General features: G+C 47.3%; 1 protein-coding gene across 1 annotated transcript in view; it reads right to left on the reverse strand.

The window, feature by feature from the left end:
* The window catches only part of LOC142312479 (uncharacterized), a 198,324-nt gene that overhangs the window by 176,906 nt on the left and 2,850 nt on the right, over positions 1-18,568 (reverse strand). The window contains 1 exon segment of the mRNA XM_075351425.1: positions 16,712-17,620. Coding sequence (XP_075207540.1) covers positions 16,712-17,620 — 909 coding nt within the window.

Below are 18,568 nucleotides of genomic sequence, written 5' to 3' on the forward strand. Positions count from 1 at the left end.
TGTAGTATTGTGCTCATCCTTGCGGTATTGTGCCTAGTAGTATTGTGCCCAGTAGTATTGTCCCCATCCTTGTGCCCTGTAGTATTGTGCCCAGTAGTTTAGTGCCCATCCTTGGGTCCAGTAGTATTGTCCCCATCCTTGAGGTATTGTGCCCAGTATTTTTGTTCCCATCCTTGTAGTATTGTCCCCATTCTTGTAGTATTGTGCCCATCCTTGTAGTATTGTGCCTATCCTTGTAGTATTGTGCCCAGTAGTATTATGCCCATCCTTGTTAGTAGTGTGCCCAGTACCCTGTAGCAGTGAACCCAGTGCCTTTGTGCCCATCCTTGTAGTATTGTGACAGTAGTATTGTGCACATCCACACACACAGCGAGGAGACCGCAGCGCTCCGAACCCAGATCGCGGGCATGGGCAGCTGCGGTCTCCTGCGGAGTAAACATGCGGTTCCGCAGGTAGGGCCCACCGTGCGCAGGAGGCAGCTGGTCCTGATCATGAGCACGTACCTGCTTGTTGAGGCCCATCACGATCGCAGCTCTATGCCCGGGGGTCTGCGCCGACAGGACTTTACTACAATTGAATAATTTGCGATGCCGCGCAGACGAGATGGCTGCTGCTCGCCAATCAGATGCAAGGAGGTGACGTCATGCAGCGACGTAATTTCCTTGCATCTGATTGGCGGGCAGCAGCCATTGGTATAATGCAGACAGCTCCTCTGCACCGCAAATGATTCAATTGTAGTAAAGTCCTGCTGGCACCGTCCCCGGCATACAGCTGCGATCGTCACGGGGTCTGTGGGCCTCAACAAATAGCCTCAGGGGCCGCAGGCAGCCCACGGGCCACGTGTTTGAGACCTCTGATTTAAGTGATTACTAAGAGAAAATGTTCATTCTAATACGTCATTCAGAGAATTCCGGAATTCAAAAAATGAAGAGGAGGAAGGAAAACCAATAAGAAGGATATGAAAAGATCTCCAGTACGAAAGAAGAAAAAATGAACTTGAATATGAATTAGTTTATGGATAATGTGTCATGAGTGTGTCCCGCTCTGAGGAGACCTCTGGTCAGTCTGGGATCAGAAGGTCACAGCGCCTTATTGTTCACAGGTCTAAAACTTGATTTGAGTGAATCTACTTTCTTTTAGTGCTGTAGGGGTTAAGAACTCATTCCAATTTGGCTGTCCTGTGTAGCCTTAATCTCAGGCGCAGCTCTTTTCTGGCCACTCCCATTTGTTATAAAAAGTCATGTATCGTACCATCTGACGCCGGTTATAGATTCTCATTCTATGCTGACCTCTTTGGAAGGCGCCTGTTTCTGGAAGAAGCTGAGGAGTTGTGGTTAATGCCGCTGTGGTGTTTAGCTGCATTGGAAGAGCTTGAAGTGTTTTTCCCTTTTGTGTCTATTTTCCCTGTATCTCCTTTACCTATTGAGTTAATGCAGTGGTGAGACTACTGCTCTTTCCTGTCTTCTCACTAGCCAGAACAAATGAGTGCCTAGGCACATCATGACGACGGGGGGAAGGCCCCGTATAGTGACATTAGGGAGCGTAGGGTACAAATTCAGGTGAGTTGCAGGAGATGTCTCCTCTCCCTATCATCAGGGCCTTCCTTTTTTACCATTTTCGTTGTTACCATTATGTTACGCTGCACACTCAGTGTCTGTACGCTCTGGTGTGACATAATGTTTTGGTTTTGACACCCACAGTTTTATCGGTTAAGCAGAATGAAATCCTGGACAGGGGATTACATTTTGTGCCTGGCTTTTTTTTTGCTGAGGATAGAAATGTTTCAGGTCAGAATTACTCTAGTAATAAATTTACCACGTTTAATGAATTTGAAGGATTCTCCTTCTCTGAACAGAAGGCCATTGTAATGCTAAACTAAATGGATGAGGATCGTAATTTGGAAGAATTGGTGGGGACCATGATGTAAAACCAAAGCTCTCAAACCCTCATTATTATCCAATAACATCTCGCGTACCATCATTACACATGTTCCAGAATATGATAGAAAAGGACCACCGTTATGTGCTTTCTCTTGTGCTTCTGAGTTGCACAGGTGAACAGCTATGTGTTCATTAGTGATCGGACTAGCAGGAGTTAATTTCCTGCCTACTTTTCAAATTAACTACACTAGATTTCAAAAGTTTAGGGTCACTTAGATATTTCCTTATTTTTGAAAGAAAAGCACTTTTTTTTTTCAATTAAGCTAACATTAAATTAACAGAAATCCACTCTATACATCGTCAATGTGGTAAATGACTATTCTAGCTGCAAACGTCTGGTTTTTAATGCAATATCTACATAGGTGTATAGAGGCCCATTTCCAACAACCACCACTCCAGTGTTCTAATGGCACATTGTGTTTGCTGTGTTAGAAGGCTAATGGATGTTTAGAAATCCTTTGAAAACCCTTGTGCAAGTATGTTAGCACAGCTGAAAACAGTTTTGATGATTACAGAAGCTATAAAACTGACCTTCCTTTGAGCTAGTTGAGAATCTGGAGCATTACATTTGTTGGTTCCATTAAACTCTCAAAATGGCAAGAAAAAGAGAACTTTCATGTGAAATTCGACAGTCTATTCTTGTTCTTAGAGATGAAGGATATTCCATATGAAAAATTGCCAAGAAACTGAAGATTTCCTGCAACAATGTGTACTACTCCCTTCAGAGGAGAGCACAAACAGGCTATAACCTGAGTAGAAAGAGAAGTGGGAGGCCGCGCTGCACAACTGAGCAACAAGACAAGTACATTAGAGTCTCTAGGGTGAGGAATCGACGCCTCACAGATCCTCAACTGGCAGCCTCATTACATAGTACCGGCAAAACGTCAGTGTCAACGTCTACATTGAAGAATTGACTGCGGATGCTGGCCTTCAGGGCAGAGTGGCAAAGAAAAAGCCATATCTGAGACTGGCTAATAAAAGGAAAAGATTAATATGGGCAAAAAAACACAGACATTGGACAGAGGAAGATTGGAAAAAAGTGTTATGGACAGACGAATAGAAGTTTGAAATGTTTGGATCACACAGAAGAACATTTGTGAGACGCAGAACTACTGAAAAGATGCTGGAAGAGTGCCTGACGCCATCTGTCAAGCATGGTGGAGGTAATGTGATGGTCTGGGGTTGCTTTGGTGTGGGTAAAGTGGGAGATTTGTACAATGTAAAAGGGATTTTGAATAAGGAAGGCTATCACTCCATTTTGCAACGCCATGCCATACCCTGTGTACAGCGCTTGATTGGGGCCAATTTCATCCTACAACAGGACAATGCACACCTCCAAATTATGCATGAACTATTTAGAGAAGAAGCAGCAGCTGGTATCTCTCTGTAATGAGTGGCCAGTCCAGTCACCAGATCTCAACCCTATAGAGCTGTTGTGGGAGCAGCTTGACCGTATGGTATCAAAAAGTGCCCATCAAGACAATCCAACTTGTGGAGGGGGGAAGCATGGGGCGAAATATCTCCAGATTACCTCCGCAAATTAACAGCTAGAAATCCGAAAGGTCTGCAAAGCTGGAATTGCAGCAAAGGAACATTCTGTGCCGAAAGCAAAGTGTGAAGAGAAAATTATTATTTCACGTAAAAGTCATTATTTCTAACCTCGTCACTGCCTGGACGATATTTTCTATTCATTATGCAACTCATCTGATAAATAAAAGTAGGATTTTTCATAGAAAACACAAAATTGTCTGGGTGACCCCAAACTTTTGAACTGTAGTGTATATAACATTTAATAACGTATGGCTTCAGGATGTGTTTTATAGATTAGGAAGAACAAAGATATCTGTAACGTGTGTCCAATCGACCTGTATAAGCAGAGACTCTGATGCCAGCGATGTGTCACTTACTTGGCTGCTTTCAGTTTTATCTGCTTAACATCTACCAGTTCTCGAAATGCTGCTCCGTGTATAACCTCACCTACACCACTGATTGGCAGCTGTGGACAATGAGCATAGACATAAAGCTGCCAATCAGGGCAGATGGACATGGGGATGGAGGATACATGGCAGCAGGTTTACTAGTTCTCTAATGATAATTCCCTAGCAATAATAGCGTGATTTTATAAAACTACAGCAAGAAACTCAGAAAATGACACATCATTGGAATCAGAGTCACTGGTGACAGACAGTCCTGTGGTGTCCGGCAATAGAAGGTCACAGCCTCACAGCGTTTGGCTGTGCAAAGTGCTCCCTGACTTTCTATTGTTCCTTCTGTCAGTATTCAATGTACTAGGAATCTCCTCTGCTGGGTTTTCATGCTTTACCCTTTAGGACCCAGGTGAGCTCCTCTTCCCTTCAGCTCCTAATTATCTGTATTTCTCCTTGGGCTTAAATACTTTAATTTTCCCTGGACTTGTGCTGGTGATATTCAGTTGTTATTATTATTATTTCTTATTATAGAACCATATATTCCATTTCTCTTTACAAGTGAAAAGGGTATACATAAAAAACAAGTCCAACAATCATGAACATTACATAAACAGACAGGTACAGGAGGAGATAGGACCCTCCCCGCGAGGGCTCACAGTCTGCAGGGAATGGGTGAGGGTACAATAGGTGAGGACAGAGCTGGTTGCGCAGTGGTGTAATGGACAGAGTTACTGCAGGTTGTAGGCTTGTCGGAAGAGGTGGTTCACAACCCCTGGATGCAAACAGGCGGCTTGCATGCATCAGTAGGATCGTTGCTGCTCGGTTTACTGAACTTCTTACTGAGTCGTCTAGAGATAAGTTATTGTTTTCCCTTGTATGTTATCCCTGTGTGTCCTTTAGTGCCTAGTGGGGTTGACAAAGAGCTCATCTCATCCGCTCCCTACCAAGGGCTCAGATCAGGGTCAGCCTAGACTCTGGTATCTGGCTCTGTGCATAGGTGTGGAACCTATCAAGGGCGATGAGGGAACCCAGGACTCAATGGTAGGCTTTTTCAGGGGTCACTATCTCCCCCTTCCCTAGACACAGGGTTTCCCTTCCCTTTCTCCATTTGCTTGGCACTTCCTCGTAGCTAGCAAGATACTGTCTTTATATTCTGATTTTTAATTAAGGGGTAAACACTTAGTGACAGATTCCCTTCACAAAACTTCATCATAGGTATCATAACTGTTACTTACTCTTCACCAAAAAATAGACCCCTTTTAGTTCTGGTCTCTTCTACACCTATAGTCTAAACTGTAATAAAGGTTTATGGGCAGAGGTGAGTGAACCAAAACAAAAAAATCTGTACCGAACACAGATTTTTTTAAAAAAAAAAATCAGTGTTCGAGTTCAGAGTTTGGGTGCTTTATGTATCCTAACCACGCGATCTAGCATCAGTGTGTTTAGGTATGGGTGCTCAGCCCAGTGCGAGCCCCTTGCTTTCACAAGGGGGTAAACACATCGGTATAGGATGTAGTGTGTAAACCCCGACTTCACTCCCCCGGAAATGCTCTGTTTATGGCTACATGTCGGCAAAGACCGAAATACCCAATCAGTGACTTTCATTGGGGTTCTGGTCAAATCCGGTTCCAAACTGAACTTTATATAAAGTCAGTCTGAAAAAGCTGAACCCGAACTCCAGCGGGTACGCTCATCTCAATTTGTGGGTAGCCGCGCAAAAAATGGAATTTATCGTACCGTTAATTCGGTTTCTTGGAAACCCTCCACGGCAGCACACAGGAGGTTAACTCTAATAGGGACAGGAAACACAAAGAGGTAAAATAACCCCTACCCACCTCCCATCTCCAGTGTTTTTCCAAGTAACCACAAAACCCATGAATGGTCTAAATCTTTTATTTCAGAAATAAAATGCAGCAAAATTAAATTGATAGGGAGGAAATAATTGTACTGTCGTGGAGGGTTTCCTAGAAACCGAATTAACGGTAAGATAAATTCCATTTTCTCTAGTCACCCTCCACGACAGCACACAGGAGGAGTACCAACGAAAAATGTTAGGGAGGGACCACAGCCTGTAGGACCTTTCGACCAAAGGCCAAATTCCGATTGGAAAGAACAGTCTAATCGGTAATGTTTGATGAATGTATGGACAAAGGACCAGGTAGCTGCTCTGCAAATCTGATCGATGGAAACTTCTGCCATCTTGGCCCAGGAAACTGACATCGACCGTGTGGAATGTGCTGTTAAGTGATCCGGAGGAAGGAGGCTCTGGGTAGTGTATGTTTCCTTGATGGCGTTCTTTATCCAGTAGGATAATGTGCCCTTGGCTGTCTTCTTCCCAGTATTCCGTCCCACACTCTTAATGAAAAGGTTGGAATCCTTCCTGAAGGATTCAGTCTTTTGTAGGTAGAGCATCACTGCCCTACGTACATCAAGGGAATGAAAGTCCATCTCTCTCTCTGTTTAGCTGGGTTCTGGCAAAAGGAAGGCAAGATAATTTCCTGGTTCTTATGAAAGTCCGACACCACCTTTGGGAGAAAGGAAGGATCAAGATAGAAGACAATTCGATCATCAAGAATCTTCATATAAGGCTCTCGTATGGTAAGAGCCTGGATCTCGCCCACTCGTCTGGCCGTGGTGATCGCAATCAAGAAGGAAGTTTTCCAGGATACTAATCTTAAGGATGAGGAAGCCAGACATTCAAAGGGAGCCTGAGATCCCAGGGAGGGACTATAGGGAGTTGCCTAGGACAAGATCTGACCATTGAAGACAGGAATCGTTTTACCCAGCGATGGTTTGCCAGGTCTTGATCAAAATAAGCACTCAAAGCTGATACCTGGAGCTTAAGAGTGCTGGGACTGAGACCTTTCTCAAGGCCCGACTGTAGAAAGTACAGGATGTGAGCCACATTTCGATGGAACAGATCAGGTACTCAAGGACTGCACCAGGCGGTAAAGGTTTTCCAGATTTTAAAGTAGATAAGATTAGTGACAGGCCTACAGCTCTCCTGTAGCGTGTCAATGATTCTTTCTGACAGGCCCCTGGCTCTCAGAATAACGGATTCAGAAGCCACGCTGCCAAGTTCAATCTCTTAAGGTCTTGGTGAAAGAGCGGACCTTGATGGAGAAGATCGGGAACCTGAGGCAATAAGAAGGGGCCGTCCTGAGATAAAGGAACAAGGGCCCCAAACCAGCTTCTCCTGGGCCACAGTGGCGCGACCAGTATGGTAGCAACTCTGTCTGATCTTATCTTCTGCAGAGTCCTTGGCAGTAACGGAATTGGTGGAAAGACAAAGGATAGTCAAAACCTCCAAGGAAGGGAGAAGGCATCCACTGCTAGTGCCTGACCGTTGTGATCTAGTGAAAAAAAAAATTCTTCCTTTGTGTTTTTCAGGGTCGCAAAGAGATCTACCTCCAGCAATCCCCCCCTTAGGACTAAGGTGTGGAATACTTCTGGATGCAGGGACTATTCCCCCGGATGAACATCCTTCCTGCTGAGATAATCCGCTTGAGTATTTGCAGAGCCTCTGAGATGGACGGCCGATAGTGATAGGAGATGCCGCTCTGCCTAAGAAAATATTATTGCTGAAATCCTTTGCAGGCTCCGGTGGCGCGTGCTTCCCTGATTACGAAGGTGAGCCACAAACGTCATATTGTCCGAGTACACCATCACATGTGCCCCTTGGAGCATGAGGTACGCTGCTTTGAGTGCCTGGTAGATGGCTTCCAGCTCTCGGTAATTCGAGGACTGGCAGCTGACTTCCTGGGACCAGAGGCCTTGGAAGGGAACTTGAGAGACGATTGCTCCCCAGCCTCTCTGGCTGGCATCTGTGGTAACTGTCACTAATGGCTCTCGACTCCAATATACTCCCCTTTGCAGATGGGTGGGAACCATCCACCACAGCAAGGATGTTTTTACCAGACATGGCAGGGATATTTTCTTGTTCAGGAACCTCTGGAAACCGTCCCAAGATGCAAGAATGTGAACCTGTAAGGAGTGTGAGTGGGCCAGAGCCCAGGACACTGCTGTGATGCACGATGTCATAGATCCCAGCACTGACATTGAGAACCTCAGGGTGACAACTCATTGGCCATGCAGAGACGAAACCTTGTTCTTTATTCCCAACTGTTTGTTGAAAGGAAGAAAGGACTTTTGTTTGACAGAGTCCAACAGCACTCCGAGGAAGATCTTTCTTGTAGAGGCAAGGAGATCTGACTTTTGAGGGTTTATGACCCATCCAAGTCTGCGTAGTAACCAGAGTGTTGTTTGCATATGTTGGTTGAGCAACTGGGCAGAGGGGGCCATTACCATGAAGTCGTCGATGTAGGGAGCTATACAGATGTGCTGATTTCTTAGAAATGCTACCACCTCCCCCATTATCTTGGTGAAAACCCAAGGTGCAGAAGAGAGACCGAACGGGAGCGCGTTGAACTGGTAGTGCTGAAGACGGCTCTTGTGACGGACCGCGAAATGAAAATATCTTTTGTGAGTGTAAAAGATTGGGACGTGATAATACGCATCCTTTCAATCTATTGTGGCCATGAAAAACCCCGGACCGATGAGGGGCGTGGTAGATCTGACCAACTCCATCTTGAAACGCCTGTAGATGATGTGACGATTTAATGGCCTGAGGTTCATAATTAACCGAGGTGTGCCGTTGGGTTTTTGATCCAGGAATAGATGGGAGTAATGACCGTGACCCACCTCTGGCTCTGGTACCAAGAAGACAACCCCTATCTTTTGGAGGTTCTGAATGCAGAGCATGAGAGTGTCTTGTGACCCCTGTAAGGGAGAGGATGTGACCTTTAGACAGCATGGAGGAAATGTGGCAAACTCGACTTTGACATCCTCTCTGATGGGGTTTATGACCCATTGATTCAAGGATATCTCCTGCCACTGACTGAGAAATGCCGACAGCCGATCCCCTAACCTGATGGCGTCATTGATGGTCATGGCGATGGCTCCGATCTTCGGTCTTTTGGGACATAAAGATGGGACAGTTTTACCCTTCGCTCGGTACTGGGTAGATTGATTATTGGACTTTTTTTGTTGTTTCTCTTCTGGCAACAGCTTCTTCTTATCCGTTGCCTTCTCCAGAATCTCGTCCAGAGCTGGACCGAAAACATGTTCACCTCTAAACGGAATAGAGCACAGCTTAACCTTGGAGGTCGCGTCACCGCTTCAAAGTTTAAGCCAAAGGGCCTGTCTTGCTGAATTGGAAAGGACACCACTTCTTGCTGCCACGTGGACGGACTCAGCTGAAGCGTCAGCAAGAAATTCAGTTGCTTTCTGGAGAAGTGGAAGGGAAGGCAGGAGATCTTCCTTTGCTGTGTCTCGGGTGAGATGTTCCTCGAGTTGACCCAGCCACCGGGACATGGCTCTGGCCACATAAGTAGAAGCCACCCCGGTCTTATGGAGAACTGCGGAGATCTCCCATAATTTTCTAAGGAGGCTGTCCATTTTACGGTCCATGGAATCCTTAAGTTGTAATGAATCTTCAAAAGGGAGAATTGTGTTTCTCGCTACCCTGGCAACCTGCACATCCACTTTATGTACTTCCCAGCAGGAATCTATTTCTCAATTCTCGGGGAATGTTAAGGTGTTTCTGAAGAGCTTCCATATCTCAGATTTTCTCATGTACAGGAAATCCCACCTTGTTACGGGTCCGTAATCCCTCGAACATTTCTTCCTGTATTGACCTAGTAGCCTTCTCATCCTCAACCCCCATAGTATCCCACACTGCTCACAGAAGTTCATCCATATCATCATTTGAGAAAAAATATTTGGTCTCAACTCTATCTGAAAATACACCTTCATCTTCTATCAACTCATCTAGCGGAGAGAAGGAAGGACCTTCTAATGAGTCCGACTCTGAGTCTCCCACAGGGCTTAGTTTTCTCTTCTTAGGCGCAGGGGTTGCAGTGGGAAGAGGCTGGGAGAGGGATGCTAGGGAGAACTGAACTTCCTGACGTACCAGGTTTTTTAATTCCACCAGAAGGGAGGGTTGTTCGTCTCTAACTACCTAATCAGACCATTCTAAGAAGTTATGTCTGCCCTGTACTGAAGGAAGCTTCTTATTACACATGATACACTTTTTGCTAGAGGTATTCTCTTTCTTGGGTGCAACATTCTTGTCTGGCTAAGGAGGGAGGTGGGGGAGAGGACGTAAGTATACACCCAGGAAGAGGAGAATTCCGACAGAGCAATACGAGCCCATAACCCCGACCTTCCCCCAAGTTACTGTACTCACAGAACCAGGGGCTGAGCTGGGATCCACAGAAGCAGAGTTGTTGAGCGGTCTCCCTCCATCCTCAGTCCTGGAGAGCGCTCTCACCGTGGTCCCTTTAACGAGGTTTGGATGTATCCAGCTGTCCATAAAGTGGATGACTCCACCTCCTGCGTCGGGGTGGCGCAGGCTTCCAACGGAGAGAGTGCCGACAACACCACAGGGCCGTGCAACGCCACTTTGGAACGCACGAATCCAGAAGCGACGTCGACAAAGGGCGTCCGATGAGGTCACTTTCGCGTGCCCACAGCTGTCGCATGTGTGAGAAGAGGAGGTGGCGGGAGCTACGGGAGGTACCCGGTGAGTCAGCTTTCCCCGCTTTACCTCCAAGAGGCGCAAAAGGGGCAGGCAGATCCCGAATCCAGAGGAGACGGGAGCAGCGATGGAGGAGGAAGCGGGCTAGCTTCGCCCTCAGCTGCTCGGTTGGTAAGAAATACTGAGCGGCGCTCTCATCACCAGCCACAAACACACCACATGTAATCTTTTCGTGCCCCCATAGGGCCCGGGAACAACACTGGAGATGGGAGGTGGGGAGGGGTTATTTAACCTCTTTGTGTTTCCTGTCCCTTTTAGGACGGAGAGTTAACCTACTGTGTGCTGCCGTGGAGGGTGACTAGAGAAAATAATCACTAGGATATCAGACATATAAAATCCTTTAGTTTTTTATTACAACAATTATCCTTTGTAAAGGGATCATTTTTATAACAATGGGCTCAATTTATGAGGAACCACTCCTGATTCATGAAGTGGTGCATGCCTTTTCATGAATCTGGAGCGTTTGATGACTGGTATGTGCCTCCGTGTGCCATGCTAGAAATATTACTCCCTTCAGGGACTGGAGTGAGATCTCTGGCATAGGGAACATGAATTTAAGCAGCTGTGCCAGTTTTGGAGTGAAAATGCCAAAAGCCGCCAATATTTGGCACAACTATGAATTGATCCAAATTTTTGTGACTTTTCAAAGATTTTGTGCCAGTTTTTTGGCTTTAAAGTTCTGATAAATTGGGACCAGAGTGTCTTAACAACTTCCATATATCTAGGATGCATAGTGCAATTCAATTCTCCCATCATGGCTGGGGATAGAATGTTACACGTCGTGGCTCTCTTGTTGCAAGGAATGAGGTGGTCCCCCATTCCTTGTCGGCCACGAGCCCTAATGCTCAGCAGCACCAAAGGTCTGGGAGACTGCAGGAGTTGCCTTCTCAGAGACACAGCAGAAGGGTGACACCTAGTGGTTCTCCCCTTGCAGGGAATGGAGCGGTCTCCCATCCCTTGCCTGCCACGAGCTCTCCTGCTCAGCATCATGGAGGCTCTGGGAAGTTGCGCAGTGTGCAAAGAATAGATGCTCAGGGAAGCAGCAAGACTTCCCATGTCTCTGCACATTGTGAAACCGGGGATCCCGCCTTTATGACCCAGAGGCAGGAGGATGAGCATGTGCTCCACGTGACGTCTTCTGATTCGCTCACTGATATCACACGGCCCCATGACGAGGCTGGTGATGTGCTGAATCCTGACTGGCTGGGCCAGGACGTCACGAACCCTGATTGAGTCACGCCCGTCTCGCGCCCGCCCTTGGGTGGAGCTACACCTCCTTAAAAGCTCCCCCTGCCATCATGGCGGTGCGCGACCGTCCTTCTATGTTTGGATGTCTGGCAGCGTGCTGCCACGCCACTGTACAGACGTCATTGTCTTTCGTGGGCTTTGCCCTTGCTGCTCAGGCAGCACCTGGTTTGCAGGCCGTGTTCCTGCCTTGCTGCTCCGGCAGTATCTCCTTCAACAGGCCGTGTTCCTGTCCCAGGTGAGCTCCTCGAGTCTCCACCGGACTCACCTGGTTATTGAAAGCACACGTGCGTGGGCACCTCTGTGCTACCCTCGTGCCATATCCTGTGACTCCTGCTGGCACACGTGCGTAGGCACCTCTGTGCGTCCCCGTGCAACGGGTACACCGTACGAGAAGCCCCGAGCCATACAACCCTCACGGGTTAGGGCGGACCGGTGTACATAGATCGTCTGTGACGTTCCAGACGATCGCTAGTAGCAACCCGCTCACTCTTTCCTGACCATAGCAGCGGTCCCTTACACCGCACAGTGGACCTTGACCGGCGGAAGCTGTCCATTTCCCATCTTGGCACGCTTCCCCGGGTCCCCCTCGTAACATTACGGTCGCGCCAAAGGTCTGGCTATGGCGGAAGAGCAGCAGCAGTTGCTGCGTTATGTGCAGCAGTTGGAGTCACGATTGGCAGCAGTGGAGCGGTCTTCCCCCAATAAGGCTGCTCTAGCAACAGTCGCCACCCATCACCCAGGCGGCTACTCAGGCGGTGGAATTGTGCGGAAGGTCGCCTCGCCTTGCGCTCCCAGAGCGCTTTAGCGGGGACAGCTCTGAGTGCCGTGGTTTCATAAACCAGGTTACCACCTACTTGGAGTTGTCCGCGACTGATTACGCTACTGAGAAGGCGAAGGTAGCCTTCGTCCAGTCCCTGCTCACAGGGAAAGCGCTAAAGTGGTCCACGCCGTTGTGGGAGCGCGGAGATCGGGTGGTGAATCACCTTCCAGTTTATCTTGAGGCCATGAGAAAGGTGTTCCTCGGGCCTCAAGTCACCCACGACTCCGCGCTGCGGCTCCTACGCCTTCGGCAAAGGTCCACTTCAGTCGGGGACTTTGCAGTACAATTCAGGACACTCGCCGCAGAGCTGGACTGGCCAGATAAAGTCCTGGTCCCTGTGTTCTGGGAGGGTCTGGCAGGGTTCGTCAAAGACGCGCTGGCCACGCGTGACGTGCCGACCACCTTAGAGGCCTTGATTCGGCTTGCCTCTCGCATAGACCTCGAGCCTCCGCTCCGCGTGGCGGATGTCTCTTCGGCACCCACATCTTCCTGGTCTACAGAGCCTCTGACTTCCCTTCCCCACCAGACCGGTCTCCCAGCCAGCTCTATTGACGATTCTGTGGAGCCCATGGAAATCTCCACAGTGGTCTCCTCTACCACAGGTTCTCGGCCGTCGGTCGATTGCTTTACCTGTGGGCAGAGGGGACATGTAGACACCCGATGTTCGAAACCATCGGAAGAAACACAGTGTCTTGTTCCATCTCCGGTCAGCGTGAGAAGGGTCACTTCCGTTTCCCTAGACCAGGTGCCACCTGGTAAGACCCTCGTTCCCCCTGACCCACGGAATGATGTGCTGTCATGGGATCGTGCTTCCAAAAGCAGGGGTCACTTCAGGGTCGACAGGACCAGAGACCCTGCGGTCAGGCATTATTGGGGGCTGGCGGTAGCTCAGGATGTACAGAAGAATATGGGAGTCCGTACGTCGTGTGCGTATAATATACCGTTCAGGCGGAGGCCTGCGGGTCTTCCATATCCTGTGCCATCTTTCGCACCTGGTGACCTAGTGTGGCTGTCTTCTAAACATATTAACCTTCCGGTACAGACAGCCGAGTTTGCTCCTAGGTACCTTGGCCCGTTTACAGTAATAGAGCAGGTAACCCCGGTAACATATCGACTCCAGCTCCCTCCGCGCTGGGCTATTTCTAATACTTTTCATGTATCTCTCCTGAAACCCGTACGACCTAAAACCTCGGGGTCTCTGCTGTCCCAGGTTGGCTTCTCATCCGACGACCCTGAAGTAGCGAAGCTAGTAAGAACAAAAATTGTACAGGGCAAGAGGTACTTCCTCGTGGAGTGGGTCGATCGTGGCCCGGAGCATAGGTCCTGGGAATTGGAGGAGCATGTCCGCGCCCCAGGTTTGGTGGCGGCCTTCAGGCGCAGGCGAGGGGGTAATGTTACACGTCATGGCTCTCTTGTTGCAAGGAATGAGGTGGTCCCCCATTCCTTGTCGGCCACGAGCCCTAATGCTCAGCAGCACCAAAGGTCTGGGAGACTGCAGGAGTTGCCTTCTCAGAGACACAGCAGAAGGGTGACACCTAGTGGTTCTCCCCTTGCAGGGAATGGAGTGGTCTCCCATCCCTTGCCTGCCACGAGCTCTCCTGCTCAGCATCATGGAGGCTCTGGGAAGTTGCGCAGTGTGCAAAGAATAGATGCTCAGGGAAGCAGCAAGACTTCCCATGTCTCTGCACATTGTGAAACCGGGGATCCCGCCTTTATGACCCAGAGGCAGGAGGATGAGCATGTGCTCCACGTGACGTCTTCTGATTCGCTCACTGATATCACACGGCCCCATGACGAGGCTGGTGATGTGCTGAATCCTGACTGGCTGGGCCAGGACGTCACGAACCCTGATTGAGTCACGCCCGTCTCGCGCCCGCCCTTGGGTGGAGCTACACCTCCTTAAAAGCTCCCCCTGCCATCATGGCGGTGCGCGACCGTCCTTCTATGTTTGGATGTCTGGCAGCGTGCTGCCACGCCACTGTACAGACGTCATTGTCTTTCGTGGGCTTTGCCCTTGCTGCTCAGGCAGCACCTGGTTTGCAGGCCGTGTTCCTGCCTTGCTGCTCCGGCAGTATCTCCTTCAACAGGCCGTGTTCCTGTCCCAGGTGAGCTCCTCGAGTCTCCACCGGACTCACCTGGTTATTGAAAGCACACGTGCGTGGGCACCTCTGTGCTACCCTCGTGCCATATCCTGTGACTCCCGCTGGCACACGTGCGTAGGCACCTCTGTGCGTCCCCGTGCAACAGGTACACCATACGAGAAGCCCCGAGCCATACAACCCTCACGGGTTAGGGCGGACCGGTGTACATAGATCGTCTGTGACGTTCCAGACGATCGCTAGTAGCAACCCGCTCACTCTTTCCTGACCATAGCAGCGGTCCCTTACACCGCACAGTGGACCTTGACCGGCGGAAGCTGTCCATTTCCCATCTTGGCACGCTTCCCCGGGTCCCCCTCGTAACAATAGAAGCTATACCAGCCGTATAATACAATACAAAAGGGAAGGGGAAAAGAATGCACCAGGGAAAGGGTGAAGTGGTGACCCCTGACAATAAGTTGCAGCTCACCCTCCCTGCCCTCACCAACCCTATACAGGTTCTGAACCTTTCACCAATCAGGAATACCTCACCACTTGCAAACCCTGAAATAGGCCCGAAGTAAGGATGGAGGGTATGAGCTCTTCGTCAACACCCCTAATGCTAAGGGTGACAAAAGGAAACAATACAAGGGAAACACAAATGCTAACAGCTGAGCTGAAGTACATAGCAAAAATCAAACACTTATCTTAGGAGCAGCTACCACAGACGTCTCCGGAACAACAGGAAGAGACTACTGCTGCCGACCATAGCCAGGAACAAGTATAAACCGCACCCAAAGCACCCCAGGGTGAGGGTTATAAAGGAAGTCAGAGCCTGACAACTGAGAGGAAAAACTTTCCCAGGGTCATAGAGTTCGCTGCTGCAGAATCAGAGAACTGTCAGATAACAACACAATCTCTGGTATTTTCTATCACTCGCTGCCACTTGATTGTCCACCAGCCGTTACAGCTCTGTGACATCCCCTCACTATTTTTGTGTTAAAATGTCTACAGCTCTGCCTCAGCTCCAGAGGTTCTGAGCAAAATCATCACATCTACACAATAGAGAAAGATAGGCATGAAGAATATATATCTTACAAGCATTTATTAACAAATCAACACGTTTTGAAATGCACCTATATACCATGTTTTTATCTATAGCCAACTTACTAGCAAAATAGAGCCCGAATTTCCATTTTGTGGGATCTTCGTATGCAGAGTGGGATCCCAAAATTCTCTGCAGCTGCTCTAAGCACGAGACACTGCTCTCTCAACTAATCCAGCGCTGTCACATACTTTTATAAGATTTTACTGAACTACTTAAGAAGGATCATGCAGCGCTGTGGTCGTAGTGCTCACTCTTTCATGGTGAGAGTGAGCTCTGAGGGTTGTGGGATCTCACAACCTGGAAGCTCCTTTAGGGACTCTTCCAAAAGTTTTGGTACTGCATGATATTTAGAAAATTCACTAATCTGTGCTCTCCACTGCTTTAGTAATTAAAAAAAGGCAGCCACAGATTTGTCATAGGCACAATTTAAGGGGAGCATCAAACACAATGCGCTTGAGATTGGGGGATATTACCCCCGTAACAGTGTCCGCAGCAGATCCTCCATAACAGTGCTTCATGACTACATTTTTTTGCTTCAATCTTTTTTCCTATTTTCCTCCTTCAAAACCTAGGTGTGTCTTATAGTCCAAAAAATACGATAAGTTTAAAAAGAAAGAAAATGGTTCTTTCACTCACCAATTCTTACTTGAGCAATTGTAGCCGATTTTTGGATAAAACACTTTAAATTATAGTACATCATGATGGTTTCTCCCTTGTGACTTATCTGACAACAGGACCTGACTAATGATAAAAAAACATTTGGCAAATTCTGAATGCAAGAATGGCTCCTCTACTGTGTGGGTTTTCTCATGGTGAAGACTTTATTTACCAGTTCAACATTTCAAATATTCGCAACATGAAAAAGGTTCCTTCCCTATTTGGCTTCTTCAGATGTTTAATGAGATCTGATTTCTGAGAGTAACATTTTCCACATTCAAAACATTAAAAAATGGTTAATCCCCTGTGTGAAGTTTTCCATGATCAACAAGACTTGATTTCCTAGTAAAACATTTGCCACATTCCCGGCATGAAAATGGCTTTTCCCCTGTGTGAGATCTTTGATGCACAACAAGTTCTGATTTCAAATTAAAACACTTCCCACACTCTGAACATGAAAATGGCTTCTCCCCTGTGTGAGATCTTTGATGCACAACAAGTTCTGATTTCCGAATAAAACATTTCCCACATACTGAACATGAAAATGGCTTCTCCCCTGTGTGAATTTTCTGATGTCTAACAAGGTCTGATTTCTGAAATAAACATTTCCCACACTCTGAACATGAAAATGGCTTCTCCCCTGTGTGAATTTTCTGATGTCTAACAAGGTCTGATTTCTGAATGAAACATTTTCCACACTCTGAACATGAAAATGGATACTCCCCTGTGTGAGATCTTTGATGCCAAACAAGATCTGATTTCCGAATAAAACATTTCTCACACTCTGAACATGAAAATGGCTTTTCCCCTGTGTGAGATCTTTGATGCACAACAAATTTTGATTTCCAATTAAAACACTTCCCACACTCTGAACATGAAAATGGCTTCTCCCCTGTGTGAGATCTTTGATGCTCAACAAGTCCTGATTTGCAAATAAAACATTTCCCACATACTGAACAAGAAAATGGTTTCTCCCCAGAGTGATATTTTTGATGGTTAGCAAGGGTTATTTTCCGAGTAAAACATTTTCCACATTCTGGGCATGAAATTGGCTTCTCCTTTGTAGGAGCCGTTTCATGTTCCACATTCCTTCTGTAACTTTTATTTTGCTTACAATTCTGTGATAAATCGGAATTTTGGACTTGCTTGAAAAGATCTGGAACAAAAGCATGCTCTTCATATGTATCATCTGTTACAAAATCTGAAGATATTAGAGGTCCATCTGAACTCCCAATACAGTCATCTATAAAAAAAATTAATACAATATTATTTTATAACGATATTATTTTGAAAGTACATTTATTTTTTTTAAATCATATCAGCAATTAAATTAGGAAAAAGATATTCTAAATCTGTTGGCCAATTTCGACATCTAAAGGCCCTGTTACACGCAACGACATATCTAACGATATGTCGTCGGGGTCACGGAATTCATGACGCACATCTGGCGTCGTTAGCAACGTCGTTGCGTGTAACAGCTCCGAGCGAGTGTTGACGATCAAAAATATTCACTTTATCGTTGATCGTTGACACGTCATTGATTTTCAAAATCTCATTGGTCGTTGTGGACGTAGGTTGTTCTTCGTTCCTGAGGCAGCACACGTATGACACCCCGGGAATGACGAACAACAGCTTACCTGCGTCCTCCGGCAACAAGGTGGGCGTGTCATTAATGAGGCTGTTCTCCGCTTCTATTGGTCAGCCGCTGTGTGACGTCGCTGTGACAGCGCACGAACCTCCCCCTTAACGAAGAGGTTGTTCGCCGCCCACAGCGACATCGCTAGAAAGGTAAGTATGTGTGACGGCTGTTAGCGATATTGTGCGCCACGGGCAGCGAATTGCCCGTGACGCACAAACGACAGGGGCGGGTGCTTTCACGAGCGACATCGCTAGTAATGTTGCAGCGTGTAAAGCCCGCTTAAGAGTTACATCTTCATTAGTTTGGATCTCCCATTCCTAGCACCAGTTCTCTGGAATGTGCTACAGTACAGTGCCTACAAGTAGTATTCAACCCCCTGCAGATTTAGCTGGTTTGATAAGATGCAAATAAGTTAGAGCCTGCAAACTTCAAACAAGAGCAGGATTTATTAACAGATGCATAAATCTTACAAACCAACAAGTTATGTTGCTCAGTTAAATTTTAATAAATTTTCAACATAAAAGTGTGGGTCTATTATTCAACCCCTAGGTT

The sequence above is a fragment of the Anomaloglossus baeobatrachus genome, chromosome 5, assembly GCF_048569485.1.
Source record: "Anomaloglossus baeobatrachus isolate aAnoBae1 chromosome 5, aAnoBae1.hap1, whole genome shotgun sequence".
In the NCBI taxonomy this organism is placed as follows: Eukaryota; Metazoa; Chordata; class Amphibia; order Anura; family Aromobatidae; genus Anomaloglossus; species Anomaloglossus baeobatrachus.